Source organism: Acinonyx jubatus, chromosome A3, assembly GCF_027475565.1.
Source record: "Acinonyx jubatus isolate Ajub_Pintada_27869175 chromosome A3, VMU_Ajub_asm_v1.0, whole genome shotgun sequence".
Lineage (NCBI taxonomy): Eukaryota > Metazoa > Chordata > Mammalia > Carnivora > Felidae > Acinonyx > Acinonyx jubatus.
This window is the reverse complement of record NC_069388.1, coordinates 136,933,896-136,959,022: the sequence shown is the minus strand read 5'-3', so window position 1 is coordinate 136,959,022 and position 25,127 is coordinate 136,933,896. Positions and strand designations below refer to the sequence as shown.

The 25,127-nt window shown below is 53.6% G+C and overlaps 1 protein-coding gene across 18 annotated transcripts in view; it reads right to left on the bottom strand.

Annotated features, from left to right (window-relative positions):
• The window catches only part of MYT1L (myelin transcription factor 1 like), a 422,156-nt gene that overhangs the window by 60,221 nt on the left and 336,808 nt on the right, over positions 1-25,127 (bottom strand). For 10 of the 18 annotated variants that reach the window (XM_027077770.2, XM_027077768.2, XM_027077773.2 and 7 more), the window contains exons 12-19: positions 23,775-23,865; positions 22,035-22,142; positions 17,824-18,035; positions 10,427-10,677; positions 7,976-8,212; positions 5,667-5,788; positions 5,241-5,303; positions 4,709-4,777 (exon numbers count right to left, since the gene is read on the bottom strand). In XM_027077770.2, the coding sequence (XP_026933571.1) occupies positions 4,709-4,777; positions 5,241-5,303; positions 5,667-5,788; positions 7,976-8,212; positions 10,427-10,677; positions 17,824-18,035; positions 22,035-22,142; positions 23,775-23,865 (1,153 nt within the window). Of the gene's footprint in view, positions 1-79; positions 1,927-4,708; positions 4,778-5,240; positions 5,304-5,666; positions 5,789-7,975; positions 8,213-10,426; positions 10,678-17,823; positions 18,036-22,034; positions 22,143-23,774; positions 23,866-25,127 lie in introns of those variants that run through there. The other 8 variants (XM_053201316.1, XM_053201317.1, XM_053201311.1 and 5 more) reach the window with 3 other exon arrangements.

The window sequence follows — 25,127 nt, the reverse complement described above, 5'->3', positions numbered from 1 at the left end:
TCCGTGTGTGTTCATCTGTGTGCATATCTGCGTGTACATCTATGTGTTCATCATGTGTGTGTTCACCTGTCTGTGCGTTCATCTGTCTGTACATCCATGTGTGTTCACCCGTGTGCTCATCTGTGTGCATGCTCATCTGTGTGTGCTCTTCTGTGTGTGTACATCGTGTGTACATCTGTGTGTTCACCTATGTGTGTTCACCTGTCTGTGTGTTCATCTGTGTACATCTGTGTGTACATCCGTGTGTGCTCACCTGTCTGTGTATTCATCTGTGTGTGTGCTTGTGTATGCCTGGAGTCATCCTCAAACATTCTCATTTTCGGTTTGCTACAATGTGCTTACCTATAATTCCTAAATTTAACTTATTTTAAATCAGTCCTACTTACGATAACATAAGAAAATCTACGTGCAGCCAAACGTGTGCCTTTGGGTATTTTCGGAACCCACTGGGAAGCGGACGTCCTAGACCTTGTACAGTTGTCGCACCCTGAGGCCTGAGGTACGTTCTGCAGGGGGAGCGGTGGGCACGTGCCCCGGACAAAACCCGAGCTAGGGGCGTGTGTGCCCGGGACATATCCCCAGCTGTGTGTGCTGCGTGTGCACAGGTCAGCAGTCCTGGCTGGTCTCCAGCGCAGCCCTGGGGGGCTGGGGGGAGTGGCTGCTGTGCGTGTGGGGCTGCTGGTGGGACCGAGCCATCCACTCCCACTGCATTGCCCCTGATCTGAGGAGGGCCAGCGCCGTGTGCAAAACCCACTCAGTCTGAGCGCTGTCACTGCCCCCTACAGCCCGTGGGTCTAGGCCTAGGTACCAAAACACCCATCCCTCAGTGTCCACATCCGGAAAATGGGCCGAACCCCTCCAGTTCTTCTCTCCGGGGACCGTGTGTGCAGGGGCCCTCTGTGAACCGTCAGGCACCCTGGGCGGGGGACACGCCAACCCATCAGCTGCGCTCTTGTAGGTGCGGTGGGGAGGGGGGGCTCCCGAGCTCCTCTCAACCCCAGTGGGCAGAGCTCTGCTCTCGCACCAGGGGCCTGGTGGGGCTACAGCCCTGCCCGACCCTGCCACCACCAAGAAGCTGGACTCACACAGCAGTGGCCGCCCCTCCGTGGGAGAAGCCAGGCCCGCGTGGAGGGCAGCTGTGATTCACCAAGCCCTGTGCATTCCCTTTTGTAAACCGTGAAGACAAACCATTACAGAACTGAGGATTACGTACGGGAACTGGTGCCCAGGGAAAGTGCATGCCGGACAACAGAAGCCTCAGGACGAGCCGCCTGCATCAGACCCCAGTAAATAATCCTCCTGCTTCCTAAAAAAACCAGCCCTAGAACATTCTAGAAACAAGCAGCTTGCAAAGCAAAATAATACCGTGGCCAAAATTCAAACTTTTAATTCTTTGATTTAAATAAATTGTGGCATATGTAGGGGTTACAATGCCTGTGTACCTAGGACAGATGCCCAGAGATGCCGGGAAATGCAGGAAAACGCAGGGCCCCCACCCCATGGTGCTGAACCAGAAGCTCCAGCATCAAGAAGGACGGGTGAGCGGCCCCCACAACCCCCTCTCCCACCACGCTCACGAGCGGCAGGGACGGGGGCTGCTAAGAGAAAGATCCAAATAATGAAGAGGTATCTAAATTTGGCCAACCAAAGTATAAATGGAAGCCAATTTGGGGGCCCGTTTTTAGAGCTAATTGCCTCTGATTGAAATCGGTTTTGATTTGGCTCGAATTGGAGGCTCAGACGGCTACGGCACCTACATGCCGCCCGTGTCTACAGTGATCGCGCATCTGGAAGCGGACGGCTCCCGGCGGGAGGACGCGGCTTCGCAGGAAAGAGGCCGACAGCGATGTGAGGCGGCTTCCAAGCTCTTCCCCGTTGGTCCCTTCGGGTCCTCTTGGCCATGAAATCTTTAGAGAGGGGACTTCCCTTCAGAATGAGAACTCGCGTTAGGCAGAGTCCTCACCAAAAAGTCTCTTTGACTTGAACAATTCTATCTATCTTCCCCCCTACTTTCAGCCTGGGGTCCCAGTGAGTGTCACGGCCGGTGAGGCAGGTTCGCAGGATGTGTATGTGACACACGGCACATCGGCCCAAAAGTGTGTGCACGTGGCACGCGGGCTTTCCTGGGCTTGCCCCTGCTTCCCTCCTGAGCCCCTATGCTGTGCTGTCTACACTGCACGGGCCGGGGACCAGGGCGAGCAGCCCTTGAAGAGTGCTAATGGTATTCACGTACCGGTTACATTTTAATACATTCTCAGTTTACATATTGCACATAATTAGACATAAAATTACCCACTTCTTTTAAAGACTATCCCCAATGTGTTGCCCTGGGTAAGAGCGGAGCAAAGTGTTGTCTCAGGAAGTTTAAGACGCTTGAAGATCCAAGACCAAGAGTTTATCTGGCACAACTCATCTTTCCATGATCAGAAACGTCCTGTTAATGGCCAACAACCAAAATTCCGTGTCAAGTGTGACAAGAGGAACATTTCCAGAAAGTTCCACACTAGAGGATCTTTGGGAGGGTAGTGGGACCTCCCGTCTAAGGTCTTTATGAAGAAGTAGAATTGTGCGCCTACAATGAACGGTGTGATCTCACTCTGTCATGTAAGCGGCTGCCGCAGCACAGACTGACCAAACCTTTTGAAGATTTGAAGATGTATGTGATCTGTTGAGGGGGCAGGTGCGTGAATTGTTCTAGAGAAAGCTGCTGTAGATCTTTAAGGAATCAACCTATGCTCCTATGCAGGGAAAAGCCATCCCCAAGGCCCTCGTGACTCAGACTAAAGGTAATGAGTGGAGGGGTATCATCAAATAAGACGTTACAGGACAACAGATATTGTATTCTATCGTTTCCTCAGGTGGGAAAGACTTATCATCAAGTAAAACTCAGTCGCTGAAATATTGGAGTTTTTATAGCAGACATTTAATTGGAACCCGTAGTTTTGAAGATCCACTGATAAAAATGGGCCATTTTAGAAAACTGGTCAAGTTTAGATTTCCCAGAAAGGATCGCTCAAAATGGCATTTAGTTGTTGCAAAGACACGCTGACAAACGAGCGTGGCTTTCAGATGAACCACAATTAGGAAAAGGCCATCACTCCCTGAAGATCAGTTCTCATCCAGGAACAGGCAGCGTGGAGGGAACGGACCACTCCAACACTGCCCTGGAGGACGAGGAGGGCGGACCGCCTGCCTCTGAAGACGCGGATGGCGAGGACCCTCACCCACCTTCCGAGACGAAAGAGAAGAAGACAGTGCGGACGGAAGCCAGAGAAGTGGCGGCTATGCTCGGAGCTTCGGGGCAGCGTAAACCGAGCCCAAAGTCAAGGGATGAACACCCACAACACCTAGGTCCCTCAGAAAACTACTCTGGCCTCTGGGGGTGTGGAGACGCTAACCACTTAGAAGCAGTCCTAGATACAAGCCGTGCAGAGGCTATTTCTTGTTTATAGCTGGCCTGCTGGAACTGTATATATGTATGCCAGACTTTTGCAAAGCATTCCTCATCAAGAAATTCAAAGGAAAGGTGCCGTGGTCCGATGTGTTGGCCACGTTCCATGTGCAGTTAGTCACGGTTTGATCATGAGGGAAATACGGCTTTAAGCTGTGAGAAAGGATGTCTTAACAAAGTGGGTTGAGGTGTTCTTGCACCTGTCCGTTCTGAGGTTCTAAAAGCTATTTGTCCATTAGGCACTGCGTGGATGACACTAGACTTTAAAGCCGTTAAGTAAGAGGATGCCCTCCGGGTGTTTACATGCCATGAAGAAAACGCCAAGAGTCTCGTGACGGAAGGGCTAGTTCAGGAGGTCACTGAACATGAGCAGGTGATCTATGGCGCTAGGGCCTTGGACAGGGATCCTGCAAAAAATGACATGATGTGAAACAGAGCCCTGCACTCTGAGACAGCCCTGGTGTAGCACAGTGGGACAGGTGTGGGGTGGAATCCTTGGAGAAGGAATCGTGTCTCCCCCGATCAGAGCGCCGGAGACTTTCACGCACTCTCTATGACTTGTACTGACTCCTTCCAAAACTTGTGTCGGAACTGAATGTGGTTCTGCGTTTGCAAAGAAGAGAGAAACCTTAGTCTGGGGAAATAAATGTAAGTGATCAGATTTATGCTTAAGATATAGAAAGAGTTACAGGCACAGGGGAGAGGGAGAGCGAGCGGCTGGAGGGGTGTGTGCCTGAGTGCTGGCGAGCTCCTGGCTGGACCCATCGGTGAGGTGACGCTGTCCTAGAGTCTTTGGAACTATGACCACAGCATGCCTAGGGAATTGGCTACTGTCGTGGTGAGTTCTTGTCATCAGTGCTATTTAAATGCCCATATTTTAAATGATCGTATTAGCTAGTGACTGCTAAAAAAACCAGTTTTTCATTTTTTAGGTTATAATCATTTCCTAAAAGCTTGAGTACCTCTGTCAAACTTCCTTTCCGTGTGCATGCGTATCAGGAGAGAAACTACTTATGCCTGAGAAAATTCAGGACAGAAAGGCTATGGCATGAGAGAGCTAGAGACAAATGAGAAGCAAGAGGCAGAGAGACTGTCCGGAAAGGTGACCGAAATCCCGAGGACCCGGTCGTGCGTGCTGTCCAGGCACTGCGGGCGCAGGTGATTTTCTTAAAGACACTTTCCTTTACATGTGACACACCCATTTCGTTACTACTAGGTGCAGAGATTTTTAAAAGAATGATTTTTGTTAAATCTTACTTGAGTTCTTGTGAGCTGGTAGCCAGCATGCTTCGAATGCTTTTGTCAGCGAGGGGGCAGCCGGACAGACTGTAAGACAGGCCAGAGAGTCAGGTGAGTAGCGGCTCCCGCCAGCTTACGCTCCCGGACAAACACAACATAAAGTTGAAACTAAAAAGTTTAATGCAGAAAAGCGATGGGGCAAGTGCTGTATATTGAATTTTTTTTTTTTTTGGTATAATTAACTTGGCGTATGTTTACGTCTTCATTGAAGAAAACAGGTCTGTTAACAAACGATTTTTGAAAAAGAATACGAAATGTTTGCGCTCTTTGGTTTCAATGTTTGTAAAGAATTTTCCAAATCGAGGTGGTTTATCCGAATGTAAAAGACACTATACAACACGTAAATCAAGCATGATTTTATAGGTCAACATAGAGCACTTAGAGGGTTGACACGTAATTCGACGTTTTTACTTTGACAGCATTGTTGAGGTAAGCTGAAAACAATAAATTGAAAAGACAGAATCCACCATGAGAAAAAATGAAGTCACACCTTCTATGTGAGGCGTAATTACCAGTCACATGACCACTCCCATCACACCTTGGTGTTGGACATCTGCCACCAAACAAAAACAAAAACAGCCAAAATAGTAAGTAGGTTTAAAAAAAAAAAAAAACTTTAAGAAAGTTTCATTGTTTCCAGTTTAGCTGCAATGTCTGTGAGGGGGTTAAGCGCCCTGAGGGAAGCTGCAAAAAACGGCACGGACCAAATGGTAGAAGGCGTCTCCATCACACAGAGCGTCCTGGGAACAAGCAAGCCACGCGGCTTCTCGCTCCACTGAACTGGCAGTTTGAGACATTTATATGCTGCGAACGTCGCATGCTCAAACGGCAAGGCATGTACAGATCGGTTTTTAAAAATAAGCCAAGGAAAGGGACAGTCGAGAAGAGCAGGCATCTCGCCTGGAGTTATGCTTACGTTATTAAGTCCTTTTTGCTCTCCTTGCACTGGGGGTACTTGGGCTTGGGGCTGGGGATGGTCACCTCTCCCGGGTACCTTCTCTCCTCCAGAGCCTCCTGGAATGGGTCCAAGTCTTCCGGCTGCGGGCAAAACACAGCTTCAGGGCCGCACGGACGACAGTGTGACAGACCGACCGCAGACGCGTCCCGCCGGGGCGCCGGCCGCCTCTGCGTTTTCCTCCCCTCCCACCGCTGTCCCTTTAAAGGTATTCCACGCCTTTGTCCAGATGAGGCCCCTGCCGCAAGCGCGGAGCGGGGCTCTGTTCAGAGACTATCGCTTTCGGAGCGGACCGTAGCCGCTCACCTACTGCTCTAAACTTCTAAATTCACGGTCACTGTCGGGGGGCAGGGCCTCACTCGATATTTCTGTTGGGGTACTAATAAGAGGGACAGACACATGGTTCGGAAACCAGAGACCCTGTTTCTTCGTTGGCCTTTCTCACTCGATGCCCAGCAAGCACCTGTTGCTGTCCGGCACCCGTGTCCGACACTGACCTGCTAAGCTTAAACACTGACCCTACACGTGTTCTGGAACGAGAGTTATTCCGGCCATCGGTGAGCATTCTGCGCGTGTGCGTTAAGTCCCAAGGCGAGGGAAGACCAACTGAGATTAATGTTGTGGTTCTCAGTTACTCTTATGCAACATTTTCTTTTTCAACGGAAAGTGTCTCCTCCTGGGTAAGCGGGTCCCCTTGCGCTAACTAAGAAATGCCTATAGATGGCAGTACTCAGCAAACGTGTCTTGTGAATGCTCACGAGTACTTTTTCCTTCTGGGACGGTCTGTTTGATGAAAACACTTCTGTCGGTTTAGGAGGGCTTAATTTTAATTAAAATAAATTCGGAGACTCAACCATCACGCCTTATTTGGTGCTAATGATTTAACACCGTAGGAGACAAAAGAATACTTTGGAATTTAGCTTTTGCCACTCAGACTCTATTCTTTGGCAACGCGTGGCTTCAATTTAATCAAATTTAATCATTTTTGAAGAATAAAGACGATAGGCTTTGAGATGAAATGGCCTTATAACCGGGTGCCTTTTCTGCCAATTCTTACAAATAGCTAATGTTCCCTTTTTTCTGCACTACCTTGTTTCCCTGAGAAGCTACTGCTTTGATGGTGGTCTCCCTCTTGTATAAAGAAGATGTCATAATTTTCAGAACTGAACACTGGAGACAAAGCCGGGACAATAAAGAACAACCTTTTCTTCGCTTCTTTTCTCAGCTTCAAGGCTATTTTCACGACTTGGGGAACTTGAGTGTGAACGTTGTGACTACAGGTCTCCCCCACTTGGCGAAAGCGCACGTCACACCACTTTGCTCTCATGAAAGACCCACATTAGTACCTGCTTCTGCTAACAGAGAGAAACCAAAGAGGATTCGTGCTTCTAGGAAAAGAGGCGAGAAACGCAATAGCGCTCAGTGTTGGTTTTGCGGAGAGCCGTCGGAGCGGCGGCTCGCACCCGGGCCGCGCGAGCCGCCCCGACGGGCACGCACCTGCCCCCGAGGGCCCACGCAGCAGCGTCTCAGTGCCCGGCTCCAGGGCCCCGACTGCTGAGAGGTGAGCACCTGGGCTTCGTTTCAGGCCGTTTCCCTTTCGCAAAGTGTCCTCGGGTTGAGAAAAGCCTGAGAGGTTATTTTTGGGGTCTGGGGATGCTGAAAATACATTCCATATAAATTACTGGTAACTGCTTCTGCACTTTGTGCCATTTGGCTTAGGAAAGTCTCCACAGGAAAGCTACAATTTCCGGTCACCGTACTTCAGAAGTATGTTCCTGACATAGCTGTTTTAGCAATACTGCAGCCAAGGAAGATTTAGGCGATTATACTAAAGCGACTTCTCAGGGCTGGAATATACTCTTCTGAATATTTTAGGTTTCTCTGGGAATAGGCACGAGCCTTCGCTTCAGAGAGCCAGCTAATTAACAGCACACAATTAACCATTTAAATACTTAACACTCTCCTTAGGATTCTCTATCTGCAGGGAAAACCATGCATCGTAGCAACATGTCACCCAGAAAAAGGGATGGGCTGGCTGGCTGTTGACGTCTTTTCTCAGAGAAATCGTTTGTAACTAAACGCACTTGTTGCAAAATAAAATTCACGCTCGAAAAGAACCCGTGGTTTGTTTCACCGAATCGGTGTTAGTGACAAATCTCTCCCTGGCCCACGAAGTGCGCGGTCGGCCCTAGTCAGCTGAGGTCATCCCGCGGTGCCCGCTGACGCCCGACCCCGCGCCCCGAGCCGGCCGGCAGGTGAGGGGGACGTACGGGGGCCTCGCTGGTGTCGCCCCCGTCCGCCCTGCGGGGCTTCAGCTTGGTGTAGTCCACGGGCAGCTCCCAGCAGTCGTCCTCGCCCAGCTGGAAACACCGGCCGCCCATCACCGCCTGCTGCTGGGGCGACATGGGCTCCAGGGGCGTCAGGACCGGGCAGCAGCTGTCCCGCGGCCGTGGCTTGTTCATGCTGAGGTCCAGAGTCCCGTTCTCGTCCACCTCCATGTCGGGGTTCTGCCGGACAGAGAGACATGGTGACCGTGCGGCTCCACCGCCAGCCACAGCCCTGCCTTCGGCCAGTGCAGAATCCAGACGCGGATTCCTCCTGGGGTCTCCCGCGCATGGGCTCCCGAGGTGAGCCAAGCGGTGCCCTGGGGACACGTCTGCTGTCCCGCACTTAGCCGCGACATTGGGTGGCAGGCGTGTGCATCTGTTCGCCTGTTGGTGACCTGCGACCTGTCCACCTAGCTCCTATTTATTTGTCTACCACTCACCACCTCTCTTTAGCTTCTCTTTTCTGCCGTTCCCCTCTGCTTCTAGAAATAAGCCTGGCCGGAAGACAATCATGCCTAATCTCCACTCTACTCCAGCTCAAATACCGTTTAAGAGATCAGAGACAGATGTGTGTTTACGCTTAAAAATTCGCCTTCAGTTTCACTGATGCAAATATTTCAAGACCGGGAGACGAGGAGAACAGACCAGTCAGAGGCATGGAGGGCGAGGGAGAAGGAGCCAGAATTTACTTTCCAACAAGAAAGGCTGCGATGAACAGCCTTTTCCACCTTAAGGGAGGGAGGTGTGCAATCACAGCTCAAACGACCTCTAGTCCAGTGATTCCAGTCTGACCTACTCTGCGTTTCAGCAAGCCCGAAATTGAGACAACTGTCTTAAAAAAATAAAGAAGTACGGGTGAGGTTTTTTGTTTTTTGTTTTTAAATGACGCTTTGAAGCAGACGAAGAAGTCTTCAGACCTTGCCTCTCCAGAGGAGGGAGGCAAGGAAGGACACATGAAGGGCAGAGAGAGAAATACCGCCAACCACCCTCCGCTTCCGTTCCCGGAGAGTTACACTCTCTTGAGCAAAATTCGGGTTTCAGGCTGGCGCGAAAGCTGCTGCCTACCCCAGCGTCTGTCAGCTCTCTCCTCTGGACGTCACAGTGGAGGGAAGCTGTGGGGACGTCGGCCCATCCAGGCTGCTACCTTGATAAATTACCGAGCGGGATTCTGTCTGTGCTCTTCCTGTCCGTGAGCACTCCAGCTTTCAAGCTCTCCTACTCATTTAGCCTTCATAATGTTGGAGTTAATTCTCTCAGTCTTAGGTTTAATAAAGTGAAACAAAATCTGAAGGGGTTACTGTCTTTTTTTTTTTTTTTCCTCCTTGCCAGGGAAGCCCGTCCATGCTGGCCTTGAATTTTAGCAGCCCTGATCACCACAGAAATCACACGCCCCTGACACTTCTCCATAATCGTGGAATAAAAATATTAAGAGCAAAGAAAGCGGGGCACTTGGGTGGCTCAGTCGGTGAAGCGTCCGACTTCGGCTCAGGTCATGACCTCACGGTCCGTGAGTTCAAGCCCCGCGTCGGGCTCCGGGCTGACGGCTCAGAGCCTGGAGCCTCAGATACTGTGTCTCCCTTTCTCTCTGACCTTCCCCCGTTCATGCTCTGTCTCTCTCTGTCTCAAAAATAAATAAACATTAAAAAAAAAAAGAGTAAAGAAAGCATTTGCAAAACATGAAATTACTGGCCTGTCTCCATTCATACGCATCACAAGTACTCATAACGAGTCCCCTCAGGTCTGAGTGCTCAGGGTGCATGGCCGGCCGCGCTAGGACAGGAGAGGGGGTGACCGAGTGGCCCTCGCCAGGTGGCGCCCTCTACTCTGCAGCAGCCCGAGGGACCGTCCTGCCCCCACGCCAGCAAGGTGACAAACCCTGCGGACAGACGTCTCCGCACTAATGAAAGCCAGCCGGGATGCGTGGCAGTCCCAGCGGAGACTGGATTCTACTTTCTTTCTTCCCTGAGACTAGTGACCCACTGGGAGCGAAGGGACAGTCCTGTGCTTGATTTGACAGCGGGGCCACCCGACCCTCCTGGTGCTCAGGGTTCCGGGCACGTGGCCGCTTCAGTTTCCTACTGTCCCTGTGGCCACTGAACCGACGAGAGGGCACTGGCTGTCCTGTTTCCAGAACCGCCCCTGGGTCCTAAGGGCAGGGTCCACGCACACGTTACTCTAACAGGCCTGCGCGTGCCCCCCCCCCCCCCGCCCCCCGCGTCAGAGAGCCGGTCGTCCTGGGACGCGTGCGACTGAAGCCGCTCCCAGCAAAGCCACGCTTGGGGCTCCCTAGGTCACGCGTTTTGTGGGGGAAGTAGCACCGGGGGCGCGGGCTCCAGGGGGCGCGCACGGGCCCGGCAGCGGGCGCCCGGCGGGGGGGGGGCGGGGGTCGCGTACCCGCGCGGCGCACAGGTCCTGCGGCTTGGTGGACAGGTTCTGCGGCATCTCTCGGCAGCGCGTGGACAGGTTGAGGATGGCCGTGGCGGCCATGTGCGCCGCCTCCATGTCGTGCGCGTAGTCGAAGCTGCTCTTGCTGCACGTGCTGCTGGCGCTGCTTCCGCCCCCGCAGCTCAGGTTGCTGCTGCTGCTGGGCGCGTAGCTGCTGGTGGTGCTGCTGCTGGGGCTGGCGTTCTTGCAGTACCGCTTTGCTGGGGAGACACGGGGACAGGGGTGACTCGGGTCCCCGCCAACGGGGCGACGGCAGAGCGGGGCCCCGCGCCCCGCCACCCGCACCGCTGCCCTCCCGCCGGCCCGGGGCACACCCGCGCCAGCGGCGGGGGAGGGGGCCGATCGGTGGAGAAAAGCCCATCTGGCCTTTCCCCTGTGACCCTGGGAAGTTGGCGGGGACAGAGCCGGGTGTGGGGGGGGGGGGCGGCAGGGGAGACGCACGCGTCTCTCTGGCAGGCCACACGTGTATGCGGTGGCCACCACCCAATCCATTTAGAGGCGCACACCTGGTTAGGATTGGGTCCCCTGGTGTCAGGGCGTGACCAGCTAGCCGGCCTGCTCGAGCCTGGAGGAGGGGTGTCCCGGTCATGACTGCCCATGGGCTCAGGGGGGCCACGGGACCCCACAGACCTCATGGCTCCAGAGACTGGCCGCTCCTTCCGGCCGGGAGGGGCCTCAGTGGCCACGTGGGGCTCGCTGTCTTGTGTGCAACCGCACAGCCTGGTGGGGGCCTGTGTGCTTTGGGGGGTGGCCGTCTGGCTGAGCATGAGGGACCAAAACACCCTTTTCCTCAGGAAAAGCCTGGTCCTGTGATTCTAATAAAGAGCCACACGGAGGAACCAGCAATGTCAAGGGACAGACGATGGCACAGGCCGTAGGCTGAGCCCAAGGTGAGCAGGGCAGGGCGGCCACGTGCACGCCCACACCGGCCCTCCTCCTCCTCACGACGGCCTCCTGTCACCCGCGGGGAGCCTGGCTCCCAGGATGCCCTGGTGAACAACCCGCGCCACCCACGGCTCAGCCACTTGGGAGCAAGTGTTGCTTTTGTTCGTTCGGAATCTCTGGCACGCGGGTGGGAAAACGTTTGTGGGTTATTCGTCCAGGCCCTGTGGCCATTGCCAGGGGCGGCAGAGCCACAGGCTGTCTGTCCACCTGCAGGCTGTCAGATCTCCCCTGGGGTCCTGGGCGGTGAGGGGTCACCCAGGGCGAAGCTGGGGGCGCGGGAGATGCCCACGGTCCTCTCCCTCACGGGGTCCCGCGCTCCGTCCTCGAGCAGCTCTTTCCCGACCCACCCGCACGTTTGCGCGTCCTTTCCAAAGCGACTCGGCCCGCTCTCCCCGCGTGTCCAGCACTGGCAGCAGCGGTCCGTACCTGGAGCCGCTCTCCGCGGAGGACACGCGCAACGCTTTCCTCCCAGAGGGAGGGGCACACCCGGCGATGTGACCAACGGACCCCCATCCTGCACCGGCACGGTCGGTCATCGTGAGCAATGGCACGAGGGTGCCCAGAACACCTCATTCGGATACAAGTGGCAGAATAAAGAAGGCCTCATGGTTGAGAACTTGCAACTTTGGACCGAAGGCCACGTCCATCTCGTCCCTGGGTCAGATGTTGGCAGAGAGCACGCGGGCCCTGGGGTGCGGAGGGCCACCAGGCCCCCCCACGGCCCCCACCGCGAGTCACAGAGCCGCTGCACGGGCAGGTGGCCGTTTGAAGTCCCCTTGCATGGACCAGAGGGTGACTGCACACACTCGGACCCGGCTCGAGAGCGGGCCAGCTCTCTCTCCTCGAGGACTCGTCACACACCTGTTGGCGTGTCTGCAGTGTGACCTTCCTTCCCCTTTCTTCTGCGAAGGCAGCTTGTCTAAGCAGAAGACGGCACAGTGGGTGCCAGTGGCCTGGGGGGCTGAGGCAGCAATGCAGGGGCACCCGACAGAGACCCTCCCTGGAGAGACAGCCCCCCGTGCCAGACCTGAGCATCAGGCACAGGGAACCACGTGACACAGCAGCTTGGGGTACGCTCTGCCTGGGCTGAAGTCGTGGCTTTACACCATTTACAATTTTGACACAAAAACAGGACTATCAGGGCACCTGGGGGGCTCAGTCGGTTGAGCAGCCGACTTCGGCTCAGGTCATGATCACAGGGCACCTGAGTCGGAGCCCCGGTCGGGCTCGCTGTTTTCAGGGTGGAGCCTGCTTGGGACTCCCTCTCTCTCTGCCCCTCCTCTGCTCACGCTGTCTCAAAAGTAAATAAAAATAAGGATATAAAAATTGTAGGAGAAATGAAATAGTATTTATCAGGGTTCCTGTCCCTAGCGAGGGTTAGCCGCTGGCTCAGGAAAGAAATGTGGTGCACGTACATGAGAGAAAAGGCCACTTCAGGGTGAAAGGAGCAAATTTCAATTTTTGAAAGAAAGTAAGCAGGACACGTGTTCATACGACAAATGGCAGCAAACTTTTGGGAAAGTGCGTGTACCGCAGCAAACGTTGGAATCTTGAATTCTGGGGTTGGGGCAGAATCCCCAACCTGGGGGCCACCTGCTGACGGGCCTGACGCAGGAAAAGTCCTGGGGCAGGCATCCACGTCATGTGCGGCCTCCTACTCAACGTGACCCCTCCTTCCTCCTTTCATTCAAAACGAAAACAAGAGTGTGGACTTCAAGTCTTCTGGGTAATGTGGCTCCTACTCGTAGGATGCTTGCAAAGCCGGCGACGCTGACCGCTGACCACGACCAAATGTGCTCCTCTTCCCAGTCAGTCAGCAGACAGAATCTGTCAGTGTCCCTCCACGTGTCGGCCTGTCACTGGAGGTTATGGAGTGCACACTTTCCCACGAGACTGCCATCACCACGCGCGGCAACCGCGGCAGCCAGCCAGGCCCCACCCCACGTTGAGACCCCTCTTCAAGGATTCTGCCTTCTCTGGCAAGACAAAGAAAGACTCCGTGGGATTTCTACTGACTAAATATGACAAGTTGGAAAGTAAAAGCAACCAGCTTCCAACCAGAGCCTTCTTGTGATCCTGTGCTAAGTGTGTGCCTCCTTCCTCCAGGAATGCCCACCTTCTGATGTATTGACACAAGGGAACAGACCGATGCGTCCTTACGAAAACCAGACATAAAGAGCATAGTCCAGACGTTCGCCTCCTGAGGCTTCACCCGCGGGCTGGGAGCCGGCAGCCGGCAGCCTGGTTGGGTTCAGGCATCCGCACACCCTGATTCACGGCGCTGACTCTCACAGTGTCCACGTAAGTCGGCGTCGTCTTGAGCGCATGGAGACAGACGCAGAGGATACGTGGGAAAGGGGCTTTTTGGCGAGAACCCGCTAGAGGAGGTCTGCCCGTCGTTCGCTCACGTTACTTAAAGCATCGGATCCCCGTTGGGACTCTCCATTTTCCCGCTCACCCATGCAGTCAGGTGGTGTTCTCTGCATGGCCCCGGTCTGCCTGGCCGACCCCGGCACTGTGAGGTTTGAATCGGGACGGGCGCTTCCGGTCCAGTGGGAAGATCAGCTGTTTACCCTGAACTGCCACGGGCGGGGCCCAGAGCTGCGTGTGGGCCGAGGACAGTCAAGCGACCTCGTGAAGTTAGGAGGAGGGCTGATTAGTGCAGGCCGGGTTGAGTCAGAGAGGCCCTGGGAGCGACGGGCCCTGGGGCAGCCCGCGGCCAGGCGCGGGCAGGACGGGGGCCTTCCGGGGAGAGCTGGCTGGGGGCAGCAGCGAGGAGGCCTGGAGGGCCCTGCTCCTGAGGATTCACCCCAGACGGCCATCCAAGCAGCTCCGCCAGCCGGGGGGCCCAGGCAGGGTGGAAAGTGGGAGGTTGGCACATCGGGGTGGTACTGAGTCTGAGGAGCAAAGAGAAAGTCCAGTCGATCACTAAGTGCTTAGCTTGGAGGATCTGGGAGTTGGCAACAATACAAAGGGAGGCTCGTGGTGGGAGCCCGTGGGGGCTCTGGCGACTATGGGTTTGGACAGAGCTTGGGGCCGTGATAAGTTGCCCAGAGACAACAGTGGAGATGTCTTAGCCTGGGGTTGGCAGCTGTTCCTGTAAAACACCGGACAGTAGTCTAGGTGTCGTGGGCCCCATGGTCTCCGGCAGAAGCACTCAGCTCTGCCGTTGTGCGAAAGCGGTCACGGGCCAAACAGATGAGGGTGGCCAGGGGCCCGTACAGCTTTACCTATGAACGCCGAAATTTGAATGTCACATGATTTTTAGATGTCACAAATTCTTCCTTTCCCCCAACAATTTAAACATATTAGAGCCATTCTCAGCTCATGGTAACAAACAGGTAAGGGGAGATGCCAGCCTGGTGCCCATGGGAGAGGGCAGGGCCGACACACATGTGCAGGAGCCCCACATTCTTTCCCACTTTCCCTCCTTGAATGCCCTGCACGTAGACTTTCAAGCCTTATGAGAGAGAACCCCAAGCTCCTTGGCACAGTGGGTGATACACAGCCATCTTGTCGCCCTCTCCACAGTTGCCTGTTCCTACTTTCAGTCACCTTGCCAGGCCACTGGCCATTCCTACCAGCCCATGGGGCTTCTGTCTTTGTATAACTTCTACTCAAGCTCATGATCAAGCGTAAGGTTTGCCACTTCAATAAAGCTCATGCTAATTCCTCCAGAATGGATTCCTTCCTTCATTGCCTGCATGAGTGTGTGTTTCACTGCCTTCCATTTGTTCTCAAGCTTTTCCTTGAAACTTGACATCCAGAGGGAAAGAAGAGATAGATAGATGATACATGATAGACAGATGAGTGGATGAATGTGGATGGATGGATGGATGAATGGATGGATGGATAGACGAATGGATGGATGGATGGATGGATGGATGGATAGACGAATGGATGGATGGATGGATGAACAGACGGATGGATGGATGGATGGATGGATGAACAAACTGATGGATGGATGGGTGGATGGGTGGATAGACAGATAGAAAGACAGATAACAACTAGCCAGTGTCTGGAAGAATGCAGGCAACTACATCAATGTGTGTTGAGTGTTTTTGATCACAGGTGGTGGGACATAAGTCATGATATCCAAACACTGGAGAGAAAGGTCCTACTCTTTTTTCCTGTTTGGCATTTCCATGGTCCTGCCCCTTCCTCCCACGCGTTATGCTTCTCCTCACAATAGGCTCATTTCATGGTTATTCTTCAAGAGCAATGACTCAATTCTCTGCACCTGCAGCAAGTCCCAGGGAGGACGCTCTTGTAGGGACCGCAGACTACAGTTGCTCTGTGGTGCAAAGGTCCAGGGAAGGCTCTTCTCAGCTCTATCCCATCAAGAAAACTGACCTGTCTCATCCTTAATGGGCACTTTCTTTGATGTTTTAAAAGTCTGTCAGACGAATCTAGTGTAAGGAAAACATGGAGTCACCGGTGCTTTTCTTGGTAAATTGTGGTGAAAGACTGCCTTTCTTTTGCTTTTTTCTCCTTTCTTAAAGATGGAATATTGAAGTTTTTCTTCTGTATTCTTGCTTCCTTGTGGGCCAGCTGAAGAGCATGGCTCCGCCCTGGTTTCCGACAACAGGTGTTTTCAGGGTCGGTGAGAATGAATGCCAACGATCAAATGTCTGTCCAACTCTCTAGAGCTGTCAGCCAATTCTCACAACAGCTCTGTGAGGTCCATGGGTGGACCACTAACTCACTAACTAACCACTAACACCCAGGAAGATTATCTGCCCCACACCATGCAGCTCCTGAACGGAACAGCTGAGAATACACCCAAGTAGGTTTGACTTCTGGCACAGGAAAATGTTCTCTGCTGGTCGTGACCTCACCCAAAGTGCAACATAACTATGAGGTTAGGGAAATCAGGCCACACATAACAGCAGGTGTGGCAAGCAGGTGCGGGAAGACAGGCTTCCAGAGGAACTCCTTCCCCAGTCACCGTGAGATGTCACTGAATCGGAAATCGTGTAAGCAGAACCCTGATGATGTGGGTTCAGTTTTTTTGATCCTTCCTTTGCAATCGCGTGGATAAAATTCTCACAAACCAGAAATTGGCAAATCATTGGGGTAAAATAAACAGAACAAAAATAACTATTTTCTGTTATACCCTAAGACACTCCCTTTTCTCCACCTACATTTTTCTTCCTCTACGTTGAGAATCGATACACACAAGGATAATCAATATGCAACACATCTAGGAAATACTAAATTTCATTCACTATGCATATTCGTTGTTATTAAGGCAAAGAATGACTACCATAACTTAGAAACATGCGCAGCAACTCACACTGAATTGTAAAGAGGTTTTGGAACTCCCCAAGCGTTCAATCGAAATGAACTTTTTTGTGTGCTGTGATTTTAATCAAAGATCTTTTTCAGAGAGGAGTTAAAAGATCTTTAAAGGCCCATCTCCTTGCCTCTGCTACAGAACACCAAGATAAGACTTATAAGTCATCAGAACTCCTATAACCCACATCTTAGTCAGAAACGCTTGCCAACTCGGTCCATATATATCCTAGAATTCCAAGCAGAGTTGCGGTCGGATAAATACGTGGTGTCAGAGAAACGCAGTGGTCCCTCTCTGGTTCAACGACTTACCATGTTAGCAGTGGGAACCGAAGGCAACTAGTTCACGCCCCTGGCGGAGGGCCCAGAACCCGAGAGAGGAAGGAAGCTGCCCCCTCCTGAGGAGGTGGCATCTCATCTGTTCTACCTGCTCTTTGTTTCTGGCGGATGCGTGGTCGCTAGGTCACAGGGGGCGGTCCTGCCTGGCCCCACTTGCGGTGGAGGAACAGGCCAGGGCCGGTGCCTGCTGGAAAGAGGCTGGGTGACACCGGTAGAAATCGTGTGCCCTTGGATGCACCTTGGAATCACTGGCAACTTAGAAAATGTCACCACACAGGCAGCGCCCCCGGGGATTCCGGTCTAATTAGTCTGGGGTGCATCCCAGACAATAGAAGTTTTAAAATCTCCCCAGATGAATCTAATGTGCATCCAAGGTTGAGATGACTGCAAAGTGCTGGTGCTGGGGGCTACTTCCGGCTCTCCCAGGCTTCTCTGCGTTGGGGCCATCGACTAGAGGAAGTTCATGAACCTAAGGACGCGGCAGCAGCACAGCCGAATGCAGACCGGCCAAAGGCTCGCTCTGTCCGCATCTGAAAGCGGCCAGAATGCGTTGCCTTGGAAACCCCGAGGGAAGGGCGGCTTTCTCCCTCCCACAGGGCTCCCGCTCACCCACACCCGTGAGCACACAGGTGCGCCCAGGTGGGCATGCTTTTCTTTGGTACCCAAGGGACCACATGCTCGACCAGTGTGCAGGGAACGGATAGACACAACAACAACATTATTAACGGCAAGCGTGACTCTCGTGTATAAGAGTGTGCACCTCCTACCATCATATCCTTTGGGGGATATATCCCTGGTTTGCACCTTGGGGGCTATGGCCCGCTTGCCGTAAGTATGGCTGTCGTAACTGTTGTACTCAAACGAGGTCTTGGAATATTTCTCTAGCTCTTTGGCCAGGTTGGAGCGAGGCGTGGTCGTGGGGACGTTGTTTCTGTAGCCATAGTGAGGGATCTCGAGCTGCTTGACAAAGCACATTGGCCTACGAGCAAACAAGAGATAACCGGTAGTTTACTTTCTCGCGGCGGCAGGGAAGACACGGTTCACATCAAAACGAGGGCACGTTGCTCAAATCCCACCTTCCCGAGCACAGACCACATGTGCTGGGATTTTATAGCACCGCATAAGCCATCTGCTGACTTTCAACACGCCAATAAAGAGAACGAAAGCAAGACCTTTAACTTTTCCCCTTATTTCTTTTTTGGAGTCCTAGCCGGCTTGATGAACATGGGAAAGACCTCACAGCCGGGCCTTCCTTTCCCAGTGGCTTCAGAGACAAAGAGTCACAGCAAAGGAGGTGGGCTAGTAAAGACCTTTTCCTCAAAGGAATAAGCGGAGGGGCGCCTGGGGGGCTCAGTTGGGTGTCCGACTTCGGCTCAGGTCGTGATCTCACAGCCCGTGAGTTTGAGCCCCGCATTGGGCTCACTGCTGTCAGTGCAGAGCCTGCTTCGGACCCTCTGTCTCCCTCTTTCTCTTCCCCTTCCCCGCTTGTGCTCTCTCTCTCTCCTCTCTCCCCCCCGCCCCCCGTCTCTCAAAAATAAAAACAAGCATTTAAAAAAAAGAAGAAATCAGGGAAATATGAGGTGAAAGGGTAGTATTTGCTCAAAGACTAAGCTATTACAAGTTTTTTGATAAGCTTCATCTTTATCTTTTAAAATGTTGGGCACAGGGGCACCTGGGTGGCTCAGTCGGTTAAGCGTCCGACTTCGGCTTAGGTCGTGATCTCGCGGCGCATGAGTTCGAGCCCTACATCGGGCTCTGTGCTGCCAGCTCGGAGCCTGGAGCCTGTTTCCGATCCTGTGTCTCTCTCGCTCTCTGCCCCTCCCCCGCTCATGCTCTGTCTCTGTCTCTCAAAAAATAAATAAACATTTAAGAAAAAGAGGGGTGCCTGGGTGGCTCAGTTGGTTAAGCGGCCGACTTTGGCTCAGGTCATGACCTCACAGTCCGTGAGTTTGAGCCCCGTGTCGGGCTCTGTGCTGACAGCTCAGAGCCTGGAGCCTGTTTCAGATTCTGTGCCTCCTTCTCTCTCTGACCCTCCCCTGTTCATGCTCTGTCTCAAAAATAAATAAACATTAAAAAAAAATTAAAAAAAAACATTTAAGAAAAAGAATAAGCGGAAATTAGAGACATACCCTTAGGGACATGGGCTGACGCAAAACTGGATGTTAAAACAGAACATGTGATGTGTTTTGACAAACACCAGCCTGTGCCTCCCGTGCTTTTATGGGTAGTCGTTCAGCTTTCCAGACTCTCGAATGAAGTATTTAAATGGAGAAGCACTCAGTTCCATACGCTCATCGCTATTCTGCCTTGTGCTGTGCGTGTGCGTGCGTGTGTGTGCTCACCTATTTCCTGATCTCATGGGTGGGATTTTTAAACTGTTTTGGGAAATCACTTCAGATTTACAGGCAAGTTGTGCAGAGGACTCCTTGCATTCTTCACTCAGCCCCCCATCATGCTAGTATCTTACCAGATCATCAACACATTTATTTTGGTTTCATTAATTCAGCATCTTCTCGTCAAATTAATGAAATAATGTGGTGATTCGTGGAACGCCTGTTATTGGAGGCCCTTTTCCAGGTAACACGTGGAGGTGCAGAAGTGAATAAAACTCGTGGCCTTGTCTTCCAAGAGCAGGCAGAGTGTGACATTAGTTTACGAGTCGAGGTGTGAGGTCAGCTGTCCAGGTGGGTAAGTGGTCCAGGGGCACAAGTGCAGGGGTGAGAGGGGAGAGGCAGGTGCGGCGACAGCATCACTGGGGGCTCTCAGGAGGCAGGTAGCATGGGGCCAGGGGGAATCTGCTCTGCTTAGGGGGCAAGGCGGGGGAAGCGTGGTCCCCAAACCTTTAAAAGTCTAGGCCCAGCTCAGAAGCAGCGGCGCCTGGAGCAGAGGCATCGGAGAGAAGGTGGCGCTTGGTGACGGACAGAGGCTGTGATGGAGGCTGGCCTCCGCGGCTGGGGAGTGGAAAACTGGGGCAGAATTGGAAACACTAAGCCTTCCTGTTGGACACCCTGCATGAAGACTTTTCAACTCTTAGCTACATAAGTGTAGGTTTAAGTGATCTCTTTCCTCCCTTCCTGTCTCTTCCCTCGCCCACTGAGTGAGCATCCCCGCATGGAGACACCACGGGGAACACAAAGGTGGCCCACCCGGGGACCAGGTCCCCCAGATCATGTTCCTAACTGGGACGTCAGTGCCTGCGGTGAGCCGTCGGGAGCTGGGGAGCACGGGGAGCCCGGAGGCCTGGCCCATTCGCCAGCCTGGAGTTAACTCCTCCGGAGAGAGCCCCCAGTCCCCATGGCCCGGGCTGGCTCCCCGGTGCCTCCCGCTATGGTGGCTGAGGGTCCTTCCCTCTGTGGCCCCTCCTCGCCAGGCCCAGCCTGGGCATGTAAAGAAAGCCTACAGGTGCACCATTTGTGGCCCACAGTCGTCTCCTCAGGAGGACGGGGCCCGAGGGGGCAGCCATTCGCCCCCTGTCTGCTTTACCTTCTGGGAAGAGGGCACACGGAGAGGTCTAGAAGGATGCACACCAACATTTATGGAGGGCTTGTCTCTAAATAGTGGGATTATAAATGATTTTTATTTTTCTTATTTTTGCCTATTTCAGTATTTCTCATTTTCCATAAAGACTTTAACTTTTCTATTGAGGGACAAAAGGGTGTTTAACGACTGTGGTAAAATCCCTTCAGAACGTTTCAAAATAATACACAACAAAACCAAGCAGGTGTTCAGGCCATTTGAACAGTGATTTTTTTCCAGGTGATTTATCCCAAAGAAAGAATTGGTAATTGAACAGAATCAAAACTCTGTGTGTGTGTGTGTGTGTGTGTGTGTGTGTGTGTGTACGTGAGCACACATGCGCACGAACGTACTGCTTCCTTTTTAACAGCAAGACTTGGAACCAACCTAAATGCCTCCGAGGGAGCGTCTGTTTTCTGTGCCAGTGACCTCCCACTGGAGAAGGTCTGAAGCCACCACGGCCACCAGGGCCGCCTTTGTAAGGACACGGGGCGTGTTCCCACTACCACGTCCAATGAAGAGTCGGAATCCCCGACGATGGCCACGCAGCCCGGGGTGTGCGGGGGGCAAGTGGAAATGAGCTGGTGGGTGGGTCCTGTCTGGGATGAAGTTTTCTCTCTCTACCCCCTCCCGAGAATCCTTCTTTTCTAAACTTAAGAAAACAGTGGGTGGGGGCGCCTGGGGGCGGGGCTCAGTCGGTTGAACGTCAGACTTTGGCTCCAGTCATGGTCTCACGGTCTGTGAGTTCGAGCCCCGCGTTGGGCTCTGTGCTGACGGCATGGAGCCTGCTTAGGATTCTCTCTCTCCCCCTCTCTCTGCACCTCCCCCGCTTCTGCTCTCTCTCTCTCTCTCTTTCTCTCTCTCTCTCTCAAAATACATAAACATTAAAAAATCACAAAAAAAAACACTGGGCTGGACCAGGTGATCTCTGAGGTCTTCCTGCTTGGACCGTCAGGGACTGAGTGGGTTCACGTGAGTCGCTTGGCCGCTCTCGGGTTCTCAGTTGGGTGGCTGAGGGTAGAAGGCCCCCCGAGGGCTCCCGTGCGGAGAACGGCTTCCGCACCCACCGGGAGGGGTGCCGGGCTGCGGGCTGGCTTCCCGCCCTCTCGTCCACATTAAGATAAAACCACTTCGGGTGACTGTCTCATTCACGTGTAGAGCTCCCCTCCCTCCCCCCACATTCAGAGAATCACCGAATACTTTCAAGGCCAGAAAGAAAACCAGAACCAACCCTGTCCACCAACAGCAGGCGGACGGAGGCCCCGACCACCGAAGCGACCCCCTGCCCTCACACAGCCCTGCGGGCAAGGGGTGGGCCGGGGGCTCGGCTCTTTTACCCGCACCAGTGACCGCGTGCCCGCCTGCCGCGGCGTGATCCCGCCCGCCCGGTCCGGACCCCCACATGCCCTGGCATGCTGGGCACGCGCGGCTCTCATGAGGCAACGCGCTCGGCATCTGGTACCTTAGCACGCGGTCTGAGGCCTGGTTGGACTTGGACACATCGCAGCTCTGGTGCTTCTCCTGGGCCTTTGCCAGTTTCTCCGCGGCAGCAATAGGACATCCAGAGAGGCTGCAAGGACAGAGAGGGGGCTGAGCTGTCTCCTCCAGCGGCTTCACGGCACACTGACCCCGTGACCACCTCCCCCTCTCCCCTGGTCGGCGTGAGAAGGCTCCAGCGCAGGTTCCCACACCTGCCGTGGGATTTCCTGATGGGACGGGTTAGAGAGCAACAACTGTGGCTGCACCTTGCACGGGTTCCTCTGGGTCTCCGGTGGACGGTGCTGAGGGCCAGGCCGTGCACCAAGGGCACGCAATCCTTTCCAGTGACAGCAAGCCAAGTTCCGTGTCATTCAAGAGTACAGGAGCGAGTTGAAATTTCAGACACAGATTCCATTCCGGGATGTTTCTGGAGACGAGGATCTAGCCATCTGGGCCGGATGAGCCCAAGAACGGCAGGTCTCTGACCGGCACCAGAAGGCGAGCTCTCGGCTGACCCCGTGAGTGCCACCGACCACAGCGCTCTGGCTTGTCACTGACCAGCTCGTTCACGCCCTCCCCGGGGGACGAATGGCACTGGGGAGGAAGCAGGATAGTCTCTAGGACCACCGTTAAGTGGTTTTTGGAACTAAATGCTCATGGAAGAGATGGCAGGTTGGCTCTCTTGTGTTTGGGCTTATTCCTCATGAACTCACGGTGTCTATTCTTTGTGTGTCTGTATATATATCTACACACATGTGCGGACGCTCACCCCACGTGTGCGTCACGTCTCAAAAATACACGGCCCCGCCCAGGTTTGAGGAGGGGGCTGATATTGTAAAGACCATATGGAACAGTGCTCGGCGTGAACTGAACCGACCTACTGATCATCCCTTTCTTCGGCAGACTGAGTCCTGGAGGATCTCTGAGGGGCACAGGGTCGTGATTTGTTTCATGGTAAACTTCACACAAGTAACAACATTTACCAGTCAGGCAAGCAGAGATTAAGATGAAACTCATAACCATTTCCTCCACTTAGGCATAATTTTACGTGTGCTTTTGAAGCTGAAAGTATAGGCCATGAGGTGGACCGTAACAGAATCACTCCGTTATTGATAAAGAAGTATTTGATATGATCTGAATATCATGAGCAACTTGGTAAAAGTCAGAACAGGGGAGGAAAGAGAATTGGAACTTGTCAGAGCAAAAGTGTGATTCTGGGTACGCCTACGTACCTGGCTCACGGTCATGCCAAATGCCCCCCAACTAGCCCTTTTGGACACTTGCTAGTGTTTTGTGTCCACACCGTGTCCACACTGATGACTGGGGTTTCGGCAGAGTTTTAGGGGCAACTTGGTTGGGTCACAGACCCCCCAGCCTTGGGGCGCTGGGACCCTTCCCTGCACAGTGCGCACAGGAGAGCTTCTCCCCACCCGCGAGGGTAGCTGAGCATTCCCCACAGAGGGCTGTGGATCCGTTCCTCACACCAAGGAGGGCGCCTTCTAGAGGACGCAGGACGAATGAGCGGAACAAGTAAAAAAGTCCACGCTTTGAAAACGGTTCTCTGGATTTGCTTCCCCATGCACCATGCACCAGTACCCTCCGCTCCCAGAGAGCGACCCAGGAGGGGGAGGGGTGCAGGGGCGCACTCCCTCCCGAGGGACAGGGATGGGGCTGTCGGGGAGCCGCCTTCCCCGCAGCGTGGGGCGCAGGACGCTTTGCTTACCTTCTGTGCGAGTTTCTGTTGCTATTTACATGCCCTCGCCCTGTGCAGCCCGGAGTAGGACACTTGAGAACATTCTCATGCATGGCAAGAACTTGACAAGGAAGAGGCAGAGAAGACAGCCCAGCGTTAAAACACAGAAATGGTCCGGATACGAGTACGCAATCATTTTAACAAAGGCTGGGTTGGTTCACAATGGACAGTCCTACACACACTTGTGATGGGCATGGTCGGGAACACACATGTGGAAAGAAGAAGGTTCTCTCAACCTTAGTGTAGTGGGCATGCAGAGCAGGGAGCGCTGGGCAGGGGCCGTGGGGGTGGGGAACGTTCCAGATGGGGCAGGGAAGCGGGGCCTCCCTACATCTCCTGCGCGTCAGCCCTGAACATCGGTTGGCCATGTAACGGCACATACGCTGGTGATTTGTAAGACACGCCTATACTCTCTGGAATCACATGGTATTTATTAAGAAGGTGGTCACCGGTGAATAGAGAAACCCAAGCCTGATTTTTAAATAAAATGGATTAAATAATGACTTTTCATCTGAGAATCAAGTATTTTGTTATTCTTCCAATGGAATGAGCTAGAATAGTAAGTGAAGTCAGCACGGAGACACGGCAGGATGTGGTTCGGCAGCACCAGGAGTCAAGCGGCCCGTTGCTGGGAGACAGTGTTTGCGTTTACACGTGTCGGGAACAGGCCCTGACAGTTTGCATATGTCATCCTCTGTCTGGTCCTCCGTGAGCGGCCGCTACTCTGGGGAAGCAGGAGGGGGTGACAGGTGCCGGTGGGAAGCCAGGAGGACTGAGCCACAGCACCTGCCCCCACACAACCGTCCACTTCGAGGCAGCAAGACCGGGGGTGCTTTCCCGGCCAGCGAGGTTCACCCCGCGATCGAACCATGGAAAGCAAAGTCTGCCCGAACTACTTCTCTATTTTCTACAACTTTCCTCTTTCTCTAGAACGATCTCTCTCTTCCCTGACGTTTGCATGCTATTCCCATAAGACACTCTTCTACTGGAGCCTACGAGAGCCTCCTCACTCCTGGCCAGTTTCTTGAAAAGGGAGTATATTTTGGTTTCATCTTTACGGTTTCACGGCTCCCGCGTCATCTGGACGTCCGCTCAGCGCTCGGTAAGCACCGACCTGACAAGGGTGAGTCAGCCTTAGGCTCCTTGTGTGCTGGGGAGCTGGCCAGAGTGGGGTGTCAGGAGGCCTTCTCCCCGGGTGCCCCTGTACCCCCACCCCACCTATAACCCCCCCACCGTGTCCTCTGAGCACAAGGAGGCTCCTCCTGCCCCTTCTCTCCCCCACTTGGCACAGGGCATCCCCACCCCCGTCTACGAGGACTCCAC